The sequence below is a fragment of the Tetrahymena thermophila genome (genome assembly GCF_000189635.1).
Source record: "Tetrahymena thermophila SB210 genomic scaffold scf_8254379, whole genome shotgun sequence".
NCBI classification, from domain to species: domain Eukaryota; phylum Ciliophora; class Oligohymenophorea; order Hymenostomatida; family Tetrahymenidae; genus Tetrahymena; species Tetrahymena thermophila.
Window position 1 is genome coordinate 116734 of NW_002476163.1, and position 15756 is coordinate 132489.

The 15756-nt window shown below is 24.4% G+C and overlaps 4 protein-coding genes across 4 annotated transcripts; 2 read left to right on the plus strand and 2 right to left on the minus strand. All coding sequences in view use genetic code 6, as the record gives it.

Moving 5' to 3' along the window:
• Nucleotides 1–45: 45 nt before the first annotated feature.
• On the minus strand, nt 46–5998 carry TTHERM_00298410 (zinc finger lsd1 subclass family protein; the record flags this gene model as incomplete). Its single annotated transcript, XM_001024475.2, has 22 exons — nt 5929–5998; nt 5721–5858; nt 5066–5608; nt 4886–4974; nt 4371–4830; nt 4233–4313; nt 3829–4150; nt 3587–3776; nt 2912–3128; nt 2782–2858; nt 2675–2717; nt 2471–2623; nt 2267–2416; nt 2140–2211; nt 2017–2085; nt 1889–1962; nt 1643–1838; nt 1244–1504; nt 1054–1182; nt 826–996; nt 402–551; nt 46–350 (listed from the first exon to the last, which is right to left on the minus strand). The coding sequence occupies exons 1-22, from the start codon at nt 5981–5983 to the stop codon at nt 46–48; spliced, it is 3945 nt and encodes a 1314-aa protein (XP_001024475.2). The 5' UTR covers nt 5984–5998.
• Nucleotides 5999–7028: 1030 nt separating this feature from the next.
• TTHERM_00298420 (ATP-dependent metalloprotease FtsH) lies at nt 7029–10271 on the minus strand (the record flags this gene model as incomplete). The annotated part of the gene is made up of 12 exons (XM_001024476.2): nt 7029–7260; nt 7314–7402; nt 7460–7606; nt 7667–7813; nt 7873–8393; nt 8447–8512; nt 8565–8673; nt 8721–8926; nt 8981–9095; nt 9155–9397; nt 9454–10058; nt 10151–10271. The coding sequence occupies 12 exons, from the start codon at nt 10269–10271 to the stop codon at nt 7029–7031; spliced, it is 2601 nt and encodes an 866-aa protein (XP_001024476.2).
• Nucleotides 10272–12364: 2093 nt separating this feature from the next.
• TTHERM_000298439 (membrane protein) lies at nt 12365–13096 on the plus strand (the record flags this gene model as incomplete). Its single annotated transcript, XM_012800137.1, has 2 exons — nt 12365–12899; nt 12960–13096. 2 exons carry the CDS (start codon nt 12365–12367, stop codon nt 13094–13096), a joined length of 672 nt encoding a protein of 223 aa, XP_012655591.1.
• Nucleotides 13097–14303: 1207 nt separating this feature from the next.
• TTHERM_00298440 (nucleotide-sugar transporter) lies at nt 14304–15491 on the plus strand (the record flags this gene model as incomplete). The annotated part of the gene is made up of 1 exon (XM_001024478.3): nt 14304–15491. One exon carries the CDS (start codon nt 14304–14306, stop codon nt 15489–15491), a length of 1188 nt encoding a protein of 395 aa, XP_001024478.1.
• Between the last annotated feature and the right edge of the window lie 265 nt (nt 15492–15756).

Here is a 15756-nt window from a genome sequence, read left to right on the forward strand (position 1 = left end):
AATTCATTTTTATATTAATAGCCTTTATATCAATTTTTAAAATAATCAATTTATGTTTTCTAAAACAAGAGAAGAATCTCTTCTATTTCCTTAATTTTATTTTTCTTGATCAAATCTTGTAGTGTTTTAATGCAATTATTTATATTCCTCTTACACTTTACTTATTCCTCTATTATAATAATAAGGAATAGCTACAGCAAAGAACAAACCAAATAAAACAGCAACAATAATCATTTCAACATCATATGAACTACTGTTTGTGATATCTTATTGGCACATTAGCTTTTAAGAATTATAAAAGTATCCATCATTACAATCTATGCACTCTGAGTTGCTAAGACAAGTTTTACCTAAAATTTTTTTATTTCAATTAATTATAAATATATGATGATTAATCTTACATTAGGAAGGGCACTAAACACATTTATTAGTAGCAGGAGATAAATATGTACCTCGAGGACAAACACAAAGTCCTACATCTAATTCAAAACTATCATTACATTCTTAGCATACATTACTGACAACACAAACTTTACAATTAGAAGGAACATCTAATATTTCAAATAATTTTTTAGTAATTTACATTTATAAATTGTTAAATTTTAATTTTTTTTATAGTTTTATCAAAATAATCTTTGATTAAAAAAAAATTTTTTTAATTTTTAATGAAATTTTATTTTTAATTTTTTTTTTTTCATTCGTTATATTTGTCAATTATTTATGTTAATATACCTGAATATATATTTTATGCTTTATGAAAATATTTTAAATTGAGTTTAATTATATTTATTTTTAAAATTAGTTTTTTAAATTAATTCAATTTACTTAGAGGGAAAGTTGTTTGTACACAGATTTAACTTATTTCTGAGAAGTTAGTAATGCATGGACAAGTACCCTACGAAGTTAAATTTCTATTTGCTTAACAGCTTATACACCCTTAAGGACTTCCATTTAAACATGAAGAGCATGAATAGTGACAGCCAGAACAATTACCATCTTATAAATATTTTAATTATTTATTAATATTAATTTTGTGACAAAATTAAATTTTACTTGAGTCCATATATTAGCCAGTTGGGCAATTACACATAGATGTTATAGGATCATAAATAAAGCCAGTCCTGCATGTTTAACATTAGTTAATAGCACCTCCTGAGCAAGTTTTACAACTAATATAACACTCTTTTTTAATTATTTATTTTTTTTATTTTTATTTTAATTAAAATTAACTTGAAATATTTACTTAAGCACTCAGGATTTTATCCATTATCCCAAAATCCTGGAGGGCAAGAGCAATCAGAGTTTATTCTTCCTGGAGCACAGGTCAAGCATTATACAGAAGATGTTGAGCAAGTAGCACATTTAGGGGCACATTGCTAACAATTAGCAGCTCCAGTATCGTAATATCCAGGTTAGCATGCGCATGTAGGCAATGTTCTAAAAGCTCCAACACATGTTAAACAATTAGATTAACTTGTGCAATTACTACATGGGAATTAACATTCTAACAAATTAAAATAAATTATTAGATTTTCTAATTTCAAATTGAATCTTGTAATTTTTTCAAATTATTTTGTACAAAAATAAAATTTTATTCCATAATTTTAAATTTTTTTATGAAATTTAAATTAATTGAGTTTACATTAACATTATGATACTCCATTTTAATCATAATAGCCGTTAGGGCAGGAACAAGTAGGATTTTGGAGGCGACTTGGGTCACAAGCAATACAGTTAGATGCTTAAAGAGTACATCCAAGACAATAATAATTACAATTGTAGCAATTAACATCATTAGGAAGAGAATATTAGTTTGTTCCACATACACAATTTGTACCCTAAATTAATTTTTTATTAATGCTTTTATTTTAATTAAAAAAATCAATACTGTCCTTGAGCCTTAGCATTAAGTACATCCATTTGGTCCTGGACCAGAGCATACATTGCAATATTATTAGCAAGCTTTTTAAAATAGTTTATTTATAGTAAATTGAATGAATTATATAAATAAATTACGTTAGCAAACCCCACTCGAATCCATATAATATCCAGGCATGCAGACACATTAATTGTTTACCATAGTGACTTCAAAACAATAAAAAAATTAGTAAATGCCAAATTTTGATTTGAATAATTTACAGAAGTTGCTACCATTACAAGTTAGACAGTTAGAAGAAGATCCAGAGCAGGTGGCACATTAAGGGCTACATTCTAAAGAAATAATTGTGTTAAATAGTTAATTTAAATCATTTAATTGAAAATGTACATTAACAGATAGCTGTTCCATTATCATAATATCCAGGTTAGCAAAGACACCCTGTATTTCCTGGTGTTGGGGGTACTCTATTAGAGTTAGGAGGACAACTAGTGCAATTTTATCCAGGTCCAGTGCAAGATTAACAATATATATCACAGTCTGTAAATTATTTAATAATTAATCATATTTATAGTTAAATAAAAAAATCAATACTTGGACAAAATATTCCAACACCTTTGTTATATGTTTATGGTGGGCATACACATAACCCACCTACTAACTTCTTATTTCCTACACAAGTTATACAAGTATTTTAAGAAGAACATTATAAGCAATCCCCAGCACAAGGTTAACAGATAGGATTACCTATTTTTCCGAATATAAAATATCAAATAATTTTTTTTTTTTAATGATTACCTGCAACATCAAAGTAATTATTTGGGCAGCTACACAGTCCAGTCTAATTGATATAACAACAGATTAGTATTTAGGCTAAATTTAATAAATTATTTTTGTAGTTTTACTTATTGTCTGATGCTAGCACAAACTGTGCAATCTGAAACATTAGGACCAGTGCATTAAGTGCATTAATAGCTACAAGCTTATATATTAAATTCAAAGATAAAAATATTATAAAAATAAAATTAATTCTACCTTTACAATCAATAGCAGGTTATGAATAATAATAACCTGGAGCACATACACAAGAAGCTACGCTTGTTGGTGTAGCAGGTTAGTTTATAAAATTAGATCTTGGAAGAATATTTGTGCAATCAGCATAACAAGCCTATGCATCTTAGAGGAAATAATATCCTGGTAAGCAACTTTAGCATGCAGTTGCGCTGTTACAAGTTAAGCAACCAGTGGGGCACTTTATTTTAAAACAAAAGTTTGAGTTATTTTTCAATTGTAATTATTATATAAATATAGACTTGCATTTATTTAAAAAGTATTATAATATAAATTCTCCATTCTGTTATAAAAAATTAGGAGTATTTAATTTTTGAAATAAAATGTTGATATATTTATTTATTGTTTGTTTGTATAGGTCATGTCTGTTAATTAGAAAACTAAATTTTATTATTAATTTAAATTCTTATTTAAATAATATTTATAATTCCTAATTAGAATATTTTATAGTTTAACCTCATAGATATTTATTTATTTGGTCAAATACCCTCAATTGTAATTTTAAAAAATAAAATTGGAATAAATTTCAATATTTAGAATATTTTTGATAGTAAAAAATTTTAGTTTTTTAATAAATGAAAATTTTTATCACGATAAAAGACACATTTATCTATTAAATATTTTAAAAAATTCTATTACTTAATCTATGATGATATCCACTTCTCCAAGCCCAAATGAAGCAGTTGTGCTAAGCTTTGAACTAGCTATAGTGTATTTAAATTAAACATCTAAACTAGTAATAGAGTGTGGTATTACTTGATTATAAACAACGTAACCATCATTTTATGAGTAGGTTCCACAAATATTATTTGGAGCATTTGCAGGAGTTCTATTACATTTTATGAACTATCAAATTTCTAAAATAGATATAATAATTTTACTATGAGATTGTTGTAAGAGGTGCAGGTAAATTATCTATTATTATCTAAACATTATCTGCAGCATTCCAATTGTCTATTAAAAATAATTCTGCAATTAGTCTCAATCTCCAATGAGGATTTAATGAAGGAAAATTTCTCTCTATAATAAGTGGAGTACCAGCAACTTATGAAGAACCTACTCCCCATCCTCCTATTATATTTCTTCCACTACAAAAATTGTATCTTCTTGTTGAATAGAAACCAGAAAATGTATATCCCCAATTATTAATATCATTATGACCATAGTTTTACCACCATAAAGATTGTAAAATATAGAGTCCATCTAAATAGTAAATTTGTAAATTTAAATATTTAACAAATATTTTTAATTTATTTTTTCTATACAAAAATCATTTAAAAATTACTGTTAAACTAGCTTAAGTATTATTCCACACAAGTTGATCCTACTTGATTTGTAAAAAGAGGACATCTGCTATAGCATTAATCTAGATAATTAATATATTAATAATAATATACTATTTTTTAAATCAACTAAAGTTTACTGTTCAATAAAAAATAGCCTGTATTACAAGCAGTGCACGTTTGAGTATCTTAGCAACTTTAGCAATTTAAAAAACATCCTGAAACATCTACAAATATTTCTCTTACACCCCAGTAACCTTGCACAGGATTAGTGAGAGCATTAGAACTAAATGATACTGTTACAGTTGAAGCTGTATGAGGAACAACAAATTCAACGTATTTAGAATAAACTCCATTAGTATTTGCTGGGTCGCCACAAATAGCCCCTAAATAAGTGTCAGCAGCAGAAAATGTGATTGTTTATTGTGAACCATCTATTTTCATTACTATGTTGTAGTTTGCATATCCTCCTATAAATACTATCAATGCCCCTAGTCTTGCATTAAAGTGAGAAGGAAGGTTACTTACAGTTTTAGACATAGATTGTACTTAAAATAATTGGTATCCACCAACCAAAGACTAAGTACCACAATTACTTACCTTTTATCATAAATTTTTATTTTAATATCATGTTTCAAAATTTATTTTCTTTTACAAAATTAGTCTAAGTAGGGGTAAAAGTCCAATCAACAATTATATTTTAAAAGGAATTCGCTAAGAAGTTGTTATACATGACAAGTTAGCCTATTTATTATAAAATAGTATTTAAATAGTTATGCTATATTTATTTATTTTAAATTTAATAAAATCGAAAGAATTGAAATGCTTTTAATACTAGGAGTTTGAATGCATAGTCTTTATGATGGGTTAGCCAGATTTCCTGCTGGACAGGTAGTTCTGCATACACCATTATAAGCAAGCAAATTAGCATTACACTAGCAACTTGATCCACTTTAAAGAGCACCAACAGGGCATGTAACACAAGATGTATTTGATTCTCCATTACAAGTAGCACAAGTGTAATGGCAAGTATTGACATAAATAAAAATATTTTTCACACTTAAATCGTGAGCTGGATTGTAAAAGTCATTAATTATAAGTTATAGATCTCCTTATAAGGAGTGACTTTTGTATACTGTTTGCAGAAAAGCATTACCTGCTGGATTTGCTGCAGAGGGGCAAAAGTTGTTAATATTGCTTGAAGCATAATATTAGAAGAAAAATAATGTATCGGGGCCAAGCTAAATATTAATATTGTCTCCTACCCAAGCAGTGCCAAGCACCATTATATCCATATCAACCTCCAATTAAAAATGAGGAGGAAATTATGCGACTATTCTATTTGTTGATTAACCTGCTGCGCTGTTTCCTAAGACACCTTTTATTAAAGATATTTTATTGATTAATGTATGTATTAATCATTAACTGTATAGATATATCCCTTATGTATGTATATCGACAAAAAATATAATTTATATAAAGATACTTACCAAAAGAGTTAGTAGCAAAAATATCTATTCCATTTTGACTCAATGTGGGAGTACATGCACGAACAATTTATTTATTCCAGTTCAAAATGTTATAGGCTTCAAATGGGTCTTAAAATTCTTTATAAACAAGTTACCAAACTACGATTTTTTAAAAAACATATATAATGGTTATTAAATGATTTCCAGGTTTCATAGAAATAATTGTTACCTGAGAAGACTTGTTTTATGGTAGTAAAAAGTAAAAGAAATGTAAGCCAATTCATATTTTTTATATATTTTAGAATTCTCTTAAGTATTATTACTTTTGTAGATAATTCAAATAATTAATTAAATCAAAAAATCTAATTGTGAAGGTGTTAATTAATTAATAATAATTATTTTGATTAAAAAGATATTAATTTACTTAGTAAGAATCCTTATTATAAACAAGATATTTTAATAATTTTTGTTTATGAGTATGATTGGTTGGCTCTATTCTTATTAAAAAATATTTGTACTTATCCATAAAATAAGAAATATTTCTTTTTACCACATATTTATATATAAAGCTGATATGAAGCGAGATTGTATAATATATTTCAGGTAAAAGCATACGTTATTATTTGATCCCAGCATAAGCTCCTTAACTATCTTTTTAACACTTACTCTTATTTAATTTTTCATAATATGAGAAAATATTTACGAAAGTAGATTTCATTATAAATAAGTTTCTTAAAAAATAATTTATGAACAAAAAATGAGTATTCCACTTCTTAAGTATTTTAATTAAAAAAAATTTATTTAGAAGCAAATAAAACATAAAGTAAGTATTATTTATTTATTTATCAAATATTTTTGATAAAAATTCGAATTAAGTAATATTTAGTTGCTTAACTAAAGGATTTTGAGTCTATAAAAATAAATCCTAAATCTTGTGAAAACATCCTTCTAAATTTTTCTAATTTTGATAACTGTATTCAAAATAAATATCAATATTTTCTTTTATTTTATTTTATTCATATTTTATTTATTATTCATTTTTTTTTTGGTAAATAAACAAAAAAAAAGCAATTAAGAATATTAATTATTGATAATAAAATTTGGATGAAAAATGATAACTGAATGGACATAAATTAGAAAGATAAATTTATTGAATTGAAATGAATGCTACATAGTTTATTTTTTAAAAATTAGAAATTCGCTTTAAATATATTAATTCTATATACAAAGGATTTTAAAAATATTATTATTATTATTAATTAATTTTAATGAAAATAGATAGGAGTAATATCTTTTTATATTTGTCCATATTTCTCAAGTATTATCTATTCATGATTATGGTTTTGGTTCTTATTGTTATTATGATTATTGTTGTTATTATTACTATTATTGTTCTTTTTATTGTTAATCTTGTTCTATTTTTTATTTTTCTTTCTCCTGCTCTTCGTTACTTTCTAAGTAGGCTTTGTAGTTTGATTTTGGAGAGAAGGGTCTTTCTCCCAAGATTGCCTTTATTTATGATAAGTCTAATGTTTTTTTTTCCAGTAGTGCATCGCTCAATCTGTTTATTAATTTCTCTTAAATATAAATTAATTAAAAATTATGTTATTTTACTTTTATATTAAATCTTTTTTAGATAAAATAATTTCTCTTGTTCTTTCTGTTTATTATTTTATCATTAATGAGATTTCTTCGTCAACAATCTAAATTTTTTAAGATTTTTATTCAAATAAAATGTTTCTTTTTCAATAAATTATTACTCTGTTTGTTTTGTCACTATAAGATTTTAGATAATCACCCTCTTTCAATCCTACATAGCCTATTCTGTCACTCATACCATATTTAGTTATAATAGCATGAGCCATTTTATATATCTTTTCTAAATCATCGTATGCTCCAGTTGTTATCTGATTTTTAACAAAATAACAAATCTATTATATTTTATTAAATTTGCAAAATTTTCTTACTTTATTGAAAAAGATCTCTTCTGCTACTCTACCACCTAGTATACAGCAGAGTCTATCTAGTAATTCTTCTTTTGTTTATAAACTGCTTTCATTTGGAAGATATTAAGCATACCCTAAAGAACCTTTAGTTCTTGGAATAATTGTAAGCTATAAAAAATTTAAATAATTTTTCATTACATCAATTATTTAATATTTTAAAAATTTACTTTTAATAAAGGATCACCTCCTTCTAGGAACCACGAACATACTGCATGACCTGATTCGTGAACTGCAATAACTTTCATTTCCTATTCATCACTCCTTGATTTCTTTTCAAGGCCAGCCATAACTCTTTCAGAAGCCATTTCAAAATCAATTGCTTCTATGTATGCCTTATTTTGTCTTGCAGCAAGAATAGCAGCTTCGTTACAAAGATTCATTATATCTGCGCCACTGAATCCTGGGGTTAATGTGGCCAATCTTTTAGCTATTTCTTCAACAGTTTTTGAAGGATCAATCTTCAATGGAGTTAAATGTACTATGAATATTTCTTTACGACCCTCTATGTCAGGATTTGTGATTTCAATTTATCTATCAAATCTACCAGGACGAATCAAAGCTGGATCTAATAATTCTTTTCTGTTAGTAGCAGCAAATACAATAACTTTTGAATCAGTAGAAAAACCATCCATTTCAACAAGCAACTAATTCAATGTGTTTGCTCTTTCATCACTTCCACCACCTCTATCTTATTATTTTGTCAAATTAAATTAATCGCTTTAAATTTTATATGCTTTTTACCATCACGTTTCCTTCCGATAGCATCGATTTCATCTATGAAAATGATAGAAGGTGATTTCTTTTTTGCTATTTAAAATAAGATTTTTTAAATTATTTCAAGAATATAATCAAATTTCACCTGCTTCAAAAAGCTATCTAACTCTAGACGAGCCAACACCAACATACATTTAAACGAAATCACTTCCTGACATGAAAAAGAATGGAACACCTGATTCTCCTGCACAAGCCTTATAAATAATTTACTTAATAATATTTAACTAAAATAATATCATACTTTGGCTAGGAGAGTTTTTCCTGTACCAGGAGGACCAGTTAAGAGAGCACCCTTTGGCATTTTTGCTCCTAAACCTTCATACTTGGAAGGATGCTTTAAGAAATCTACAAACTCCATAACTTCCTTTTTAGCTTCAGCTTGACCAGCAACATCAGAAAATTTAGTTTTAATCTTGGAGTCAACTCCAAACTCCTTAATAACATTTTCTTGATTTTACAAAAATTAGTTATATAATAAAGTAATCAATTAATATAAAATACCTCCCAAGCTTGGATTCATATCTTTTAAAAATCCTTTAGAAAATCTATTTGTATAAAATATCAAGGCAATAATAAGCATTGAAAGAGAATATTTCCTAAGTGTGTACAAATAACGCTAATATTTATTAACAAAAATGATCAGTTAAAATATTTTTTATATGTGCTATTTAATACTTGGATATCTGTTGCATATTTAAACTCCACTGCAATCATATTATCTTATTGAACTCCTTTACTTTTTTAATAAATTTCTAAGTTTTCAAGGAAACAATCTGGATCAGTAACAGTTAATGTTCTTTCAGCTCCATCCTTAGTGACAATAACTGCATAAGTCTTAATATGAAAAGTATATTTATTATCTCTGTATATGTAGATCTTTTAAATCAAGCCAGGCTCTAAATAATCTTTGACAAATGCCTTTATAAAATAGTTTTTCACATTATCATAATCCTTAATTCATCTAATAAAATTACTTTATAGTCTATTTCGAATGCATTATTTAAAAATTCACTTGCTATATTGAACACTACAAATGCCAGACCACCATAAATTAATGCTCTTCCTACAGGAATTTCTATACGCATTAAATTATCAGGTTGTTATTCGTTTTTTTTTTGGCTTTTGTGCTTTTTATGTTTCTTTGACTTATGATGATGTCTGCCTTCACTAGCTGTTTCTTCTTATTAATCCTCCTTATGTTCATCTTTTTTTTCCTTTTCTTCGTGATCTTCACTCTTCTTATCATTTTTATCATCTTAATCTGATTTCTTTTAATTACTTTTGTTAATTTCCTATTCTTGCATGCTATTTTACAAATCTTTTAAATTCTTTTTAAATTCTTAATCTTGTTTTTATATTTCTTTCATTACTCTTTCTTTCCATCTTTCTATGTAAGATTAATCTTATTTTTCGTTATTATCTTATTTTGACTATCCTTCATTTTATTGCTAATCTTTATGTTTTTATTACTCCTACTCTTCAACTTCTATTGTTTATTCATTCTATTCTTTATCTTTTTAATTTCCCCTATCTCTTTGATTGCTAGAACCTCTTCTTCTACGATCAAATTTCTTAAATCCTTGATTTGAATATTTATAAAAATATGAATTTAATCTATTATTTCTATCATATTCTACATCAGCAATATTGAAATTAATTATTTTTGCTTACCTTAAGGAGGCTCTTAGCAAAAATGCATTTGAGGAATGCTAGTGAGTTTCTTAGTAAAATTTATGTAGCGCGACTACTATAGTAGAAGCTATCCAAATCTTTTAGTAGAATTCAATAACATATTTATATTTTTTATATAAATTTGTTTATTTATCCTTAATGTATGTATATATTATTTCTTATTTTTCCTTTAATTTGAATGATATCAAGCAAACTCTCTATATTTTTATTTGCCAATCAAATCAAAAACAAAAGATTTTTACAGGATATTCTTAATTTTTCTTACATATTCTATCGAACATAGAAACAGTACATGCATTAGCATATGAATGAATAAATAAATAAAAAAATAAATAGTGTTTTTGATCAACGAATAAATAAAAAGTCAGCTTTATGCCTGCTATAATTAGAGTAGAAAAAATAATTGTAAATTTATTTCTAGAAATTTAATTAAACTTTTAGAATTTTTATATCATACATGAAATAAAATGGTTGCAATTAAATCAGACAGACCATACTTTTATTTAAATTAGCATAAAATATTTCTGGTAATTAGAATCACAAGATGTTTCTTTTTAAATTTTTTAAAACTTATTATAAGAAATAATTTAATTATATCAAAGTAAAATAAAATACAAAATAAATTTGTCTGTCTAAAAAATAATATTTAAATAAATTAATTATCCATTTTATTCTAATTTTTTTCTTTTTAAAATAATCAAAATTACAAAAAAGTAGCATGATTATACAAATAGTAATTTCACTCTTAAATATTATCATAAATTTTTTTATGAAAATTATATCAAGTTTAGATTATATTAGAAAAAACTTTTAAGAAAATTTAAGATTATTTATTAATTGATATATTACCTTTTGAGGAATTTAAACATATATTTTATAATAGCCTAAATACAAAAAAAATTATTTTGAAATATAACTAAGTACCTAAAATATTTAGATTAAAGGCATTTAACTTATATTTAGTTTTCAGGAGTAATTCAAAAAAAGCAATTATGGTATTCTTATTTATAAAAGGATAAAATTTGTAAAAAAATAAATAAGATAAGATAACTAAAACATCTGTTTTATAATACTAAATAAACATTCTCAATAAAAATAAAATTCACTTAAATATTACTTGATTTTAAGTTTTAGATAACTTTATGTGTTCATGTTTTTAACTAAATGGTTAAATGTATTAGCTATATAAGAATTAATTAATTTTTTACAATTAATTATGTTATTAATTAGGCTTATGATATATTAATGTTACCGTTCTTTCTATATAAAATGTAATTTATATAAAAAATTAATATAAATTATTTAAATACTCTCTAAAATACTAGTAGTTTGTTAGTATAATTATGTCAAAAATTTAAGTTTTATTATTTATTGGAGTAAACAAAATAAAAGAATTAATTTGAAAATTGATGTAATCGATTGAACAGTAAATTATTTTCTTTCCTTTTTTAGTTTACAATTGAAGTGTAATTAAAAAATTTATAATAATATTACCATATAGGTATTTTACTTTTAAAGTACACTAAATTATTATTAAATAATCATAGATAATTTTTAACATTTTCTTTGTTTAATGTAAATAATTTTGGATTTGGTGTAAAGCTATTTTAAAATCTGACGAATTCTCAAATATGAGAAATAATTTGAAGATAAAGATTAATAAAATTTTGATTTTTAAAAAGGAAATATAATACAAAAACCTTAATCATGCTTTAATTAGTTAATGAAAAATTAATCAAAATTTCTAAATGATTTAATTTATAGTAATGAATCATAGCTAACTATTTCTTTAATTATTTTTGTAATTATTTTATAAAAATTAAAATATTTCTTTCTTTCCTTTATTAAACTTTTTATTATAATTTTATTTTTAAAATAATCTCTTTTAACAAACAACCACTTTGATAAAAATTTTAAGTATAAATACACAATATAATACAATACAATATTTGTTTCTATATCCTTTAGTTTAATTAGGGAATCTGGTAAGGAATAAAAATTTTCTTCTATTCTAATAATTGATAGTTAAATTAATAACTTGAATTTCATATTTATGAGTCTATTTTAATTTATGGTCTAATTTTGTATAGAACGGATAACATAAAATATAATATTGTCTTTTAAATATTTTATAATAAAAATTTAATGTCAAATAATACTCTTTAAAGTTAAAACTAAGACAAAAAATAACTAATGAACTTCAAATTAATCAACAATAAGTTTTGGTATATTCTTTTAGCATTTTGTGCATTTTTAGTTGCTATGTATGGACTCACATTCAGACAAATTTCATACTTTTGGTTTTCACCTTTTACATGGAATTAACATTAGGTTCCAGCAAGAATCCACTTTATAACAGGTCCAATAGTATTAATTTTAGGTATATTTTAGTTTTCTGTCTCCATGAGGAAGAAATATCCTACTTTACACTGCTGGTTAGGCAGAATTTATGTGCTTTCTTTGTTGATTAGTTCTGGCTCTGTTTTTGCAATTTATTAATATTCTGCCTACGGAACTGTTGTTTAAGTTAGTTTGCTTATTCTTAACATTATTTGGCTGCTCTCTGTTTTAGTTGCTCTTTTTTTTATCTTAGTAAAAAAAAATATTACTCTACACTAGTATTGGATGACAAGAAACTATGCATTAACATGCTCTGCTATTACATTGAGAATAATTTTTGGAGTATTATGGGGAATTCTTGGTGATTAAGGCACAGCATATTAAATAGGTAAAATAAATCATTTTAAAATTTTTGAAATTTGACTTTAATATTATATTTTTTTAAAAGCTGTTGCCTCATGCTATATAATTAATATTATAATTGGAGAAATCATTATTTACTAATACAAAAAATATTAAATTTAATAAAATGGTTGTTTCATAGAAAAATCTTAAGACACATAGAATTTAAAAATAAACAATTGAAAATACGAACAATTATTAGGTAGAGAAAAGAAGATCAATGTTGTTAATCCATTTCTAAATTTATAACATTAAAATATTTTTATATATTTAAATTTTAGAATTTATAAATTATATTTTTATATAGCAGTTCCTGCATTATATTTTTGATAAATTTTTTTTTTTATATAGCTTAATTATTCTTAATTATTTTCTTTATATTTATACTTAAAAGGCCTACTAAAATTAATCAAAATTTTATTTTACCTAATAATTAAAATTAAATAATACTTAATTGTTATTTTTGAAAATAAGATATATTTTTTAATCTAAAAAAAATAATTTAAAATTAAACAAAATCATAATTTTGAATGAAAAATACTAATAATGATAATTTAGTTATAGTTTTATATATTAAACACATATGACGCAAATATATTAGGCAAAAATAGTAAAATCTTCTTACTACAATATGAAATATACAAATTAAAATATTTTTTTTTAATTTTATTGAAAGTATTGTTGCTATTTTATTAGAATTTTTTATTAAAAATAAGAATAAATTTAATATATCTTAATTATGATTTATCAAAATAATATTTTTATTATTAATCTAAAAAACAAACATTTTGAAATTAAAGTAAACCAAATTATAATTTTCAATGAAAAATATAATTTCTCTTAACGAAATTTTGTAATATCGTACATCAAATTCATAACCGACCAATAAATTAGTTAGAAAAATAAATTCTTTTAATGATAAAATGAAATATACAAATTTATTACAATATTTTTTAATTTTATTGAAAGTATTTTTTTTATTTAAAAAAAGTTAAGTATGATAATTTATTTACATTTAATCTGTAATAGAAGCTAAATTAATTTTCCTTATCTTTTTTTCAATAGCTTTTAATTCTAATTAAGTTGTCGTTTCACCTTATTTTATTCTTATTACCCTTATAATTTTAAGTTAGTAGGAAGTGAGTAAGAAGGATATATATAGATTTTTATTAATTCATCTCAAAATATGGAGAATAGATAAAATAATGTTTGTTCAATTCTTTTAGTTTTAGGTCCAGAAAAATTTCAGCTTATTTAAGTCGAATATGATGTTATAAAATCTTTAATTTTATAAATACAAAGTAGATATTATCATTGAAAAATAATTAAATAATTAGTTAATTAATTACAAAAATATAGGCGAAAGAAATATAGCAAAATATACTTAGAAATGGGTATGAATTAAAACCAAATCAATATTCTCTGCTTATCGAAAGTATTTTTTAGTACTTGCTCAAGTCTTATATCAAAATGGTAATAAAAGTAGTCAGTTGATGGACATGATTTCGTTCATCCTTTCATGCAAAGTTTATAAATGTTTTTAGGTGAAGCTCTTTGTTTCTTAGTTTTCTTAGTATACAAAAAAAAATTTGCTGCCAGATATGAAGAGGGTAGACAAGTAGCTGTAGCAAAAGGTGCATCTGATAAGATTAACTATTTGATTTTTAGCTTTCCTACTATGTGCGATTTTATCACCTCTACAATTTCTTTCTTTGCCATTAATATGATGCCTCTATCCATCAATCTTATGATTAAAGGAGGTAACATTATTGTGACTGCAATCTTCTCTATTATCTTTTTAAAGAAGACTCTTTACAACCACCACTACTTAGGATTAGGATTGGCAATTGCTGGTTCAGTTTTTATGGGAGTTATGAGCATGCTTAATACCAATAATAGTGATGATGATTAAGCCTAGATGCTTATTGGTATTCTACTTACAGTATTTTCTTTTTTCACTTTTGCTACATAGATGGTTGTTGAAGAAAAATTCTTCAGTTAATATTATTTGCATCCATTTTAAGGTGTTGGCATAGAAGGTTTCTGGGGTATAGGAATTACATCTATAGCTATTGCAATATTCAACTTCATCCCAGTTCCTAATAACTTTAAAGCCCCACCTAATGGAAATATGGAAGACTTCCCTAATTTTATGTATTAAGTGTTTTCTATGCAAAACTTGGTCTTATTTTTTACCTTCTTTGCATATATAATAGTAATTTTATTTGTTAATGGGCTTGCTCTTACTGTAACAAAATACGCTTCTTGTATTGTGAGGTCTTTATTGAATATAACCTCTCCATTTTTGGTTTGGGCTTTCTGCTTGGCTGTTAAATGGGAAAGCTTCTAATGGTTCTAGCTCGTTGCTTATATTTTCATAACATGTGGTACGTTGGTTTACAATGAAACAATTGAGATTCCTTTATTAGGTTTAAACAAAAATTTAAAGAAATATATTAATAAAAAAGAAGAAGAAGAACCATTTTTAGACTAAGATAATAATTTAGTTCCCTAACACCCATACAGATCTTTCCATAAACACTCTGAACAAATTGATAGTAACTTTTCAGAATCTTGAAAAGTTAATAAAAAGTATTAACGAAAAGAAAAGTTAATTTGTTAAAAAATAAATATCAAAACTCTCTCTTTTTTCTTAATATAATTAATCTTTTATAAAGTTGCATGTATTTTTAATACAAAATATTTCTGACTTAACCAGATAACTCTTACCTGCATAATTTTCTCCTATATTTAGTAAAAGATTTCTAAATACAATTTTTGATACATTTATATCTATTTAATTCTGAATTAAAATTTTCCAATCTACATATCTTCATTAATTC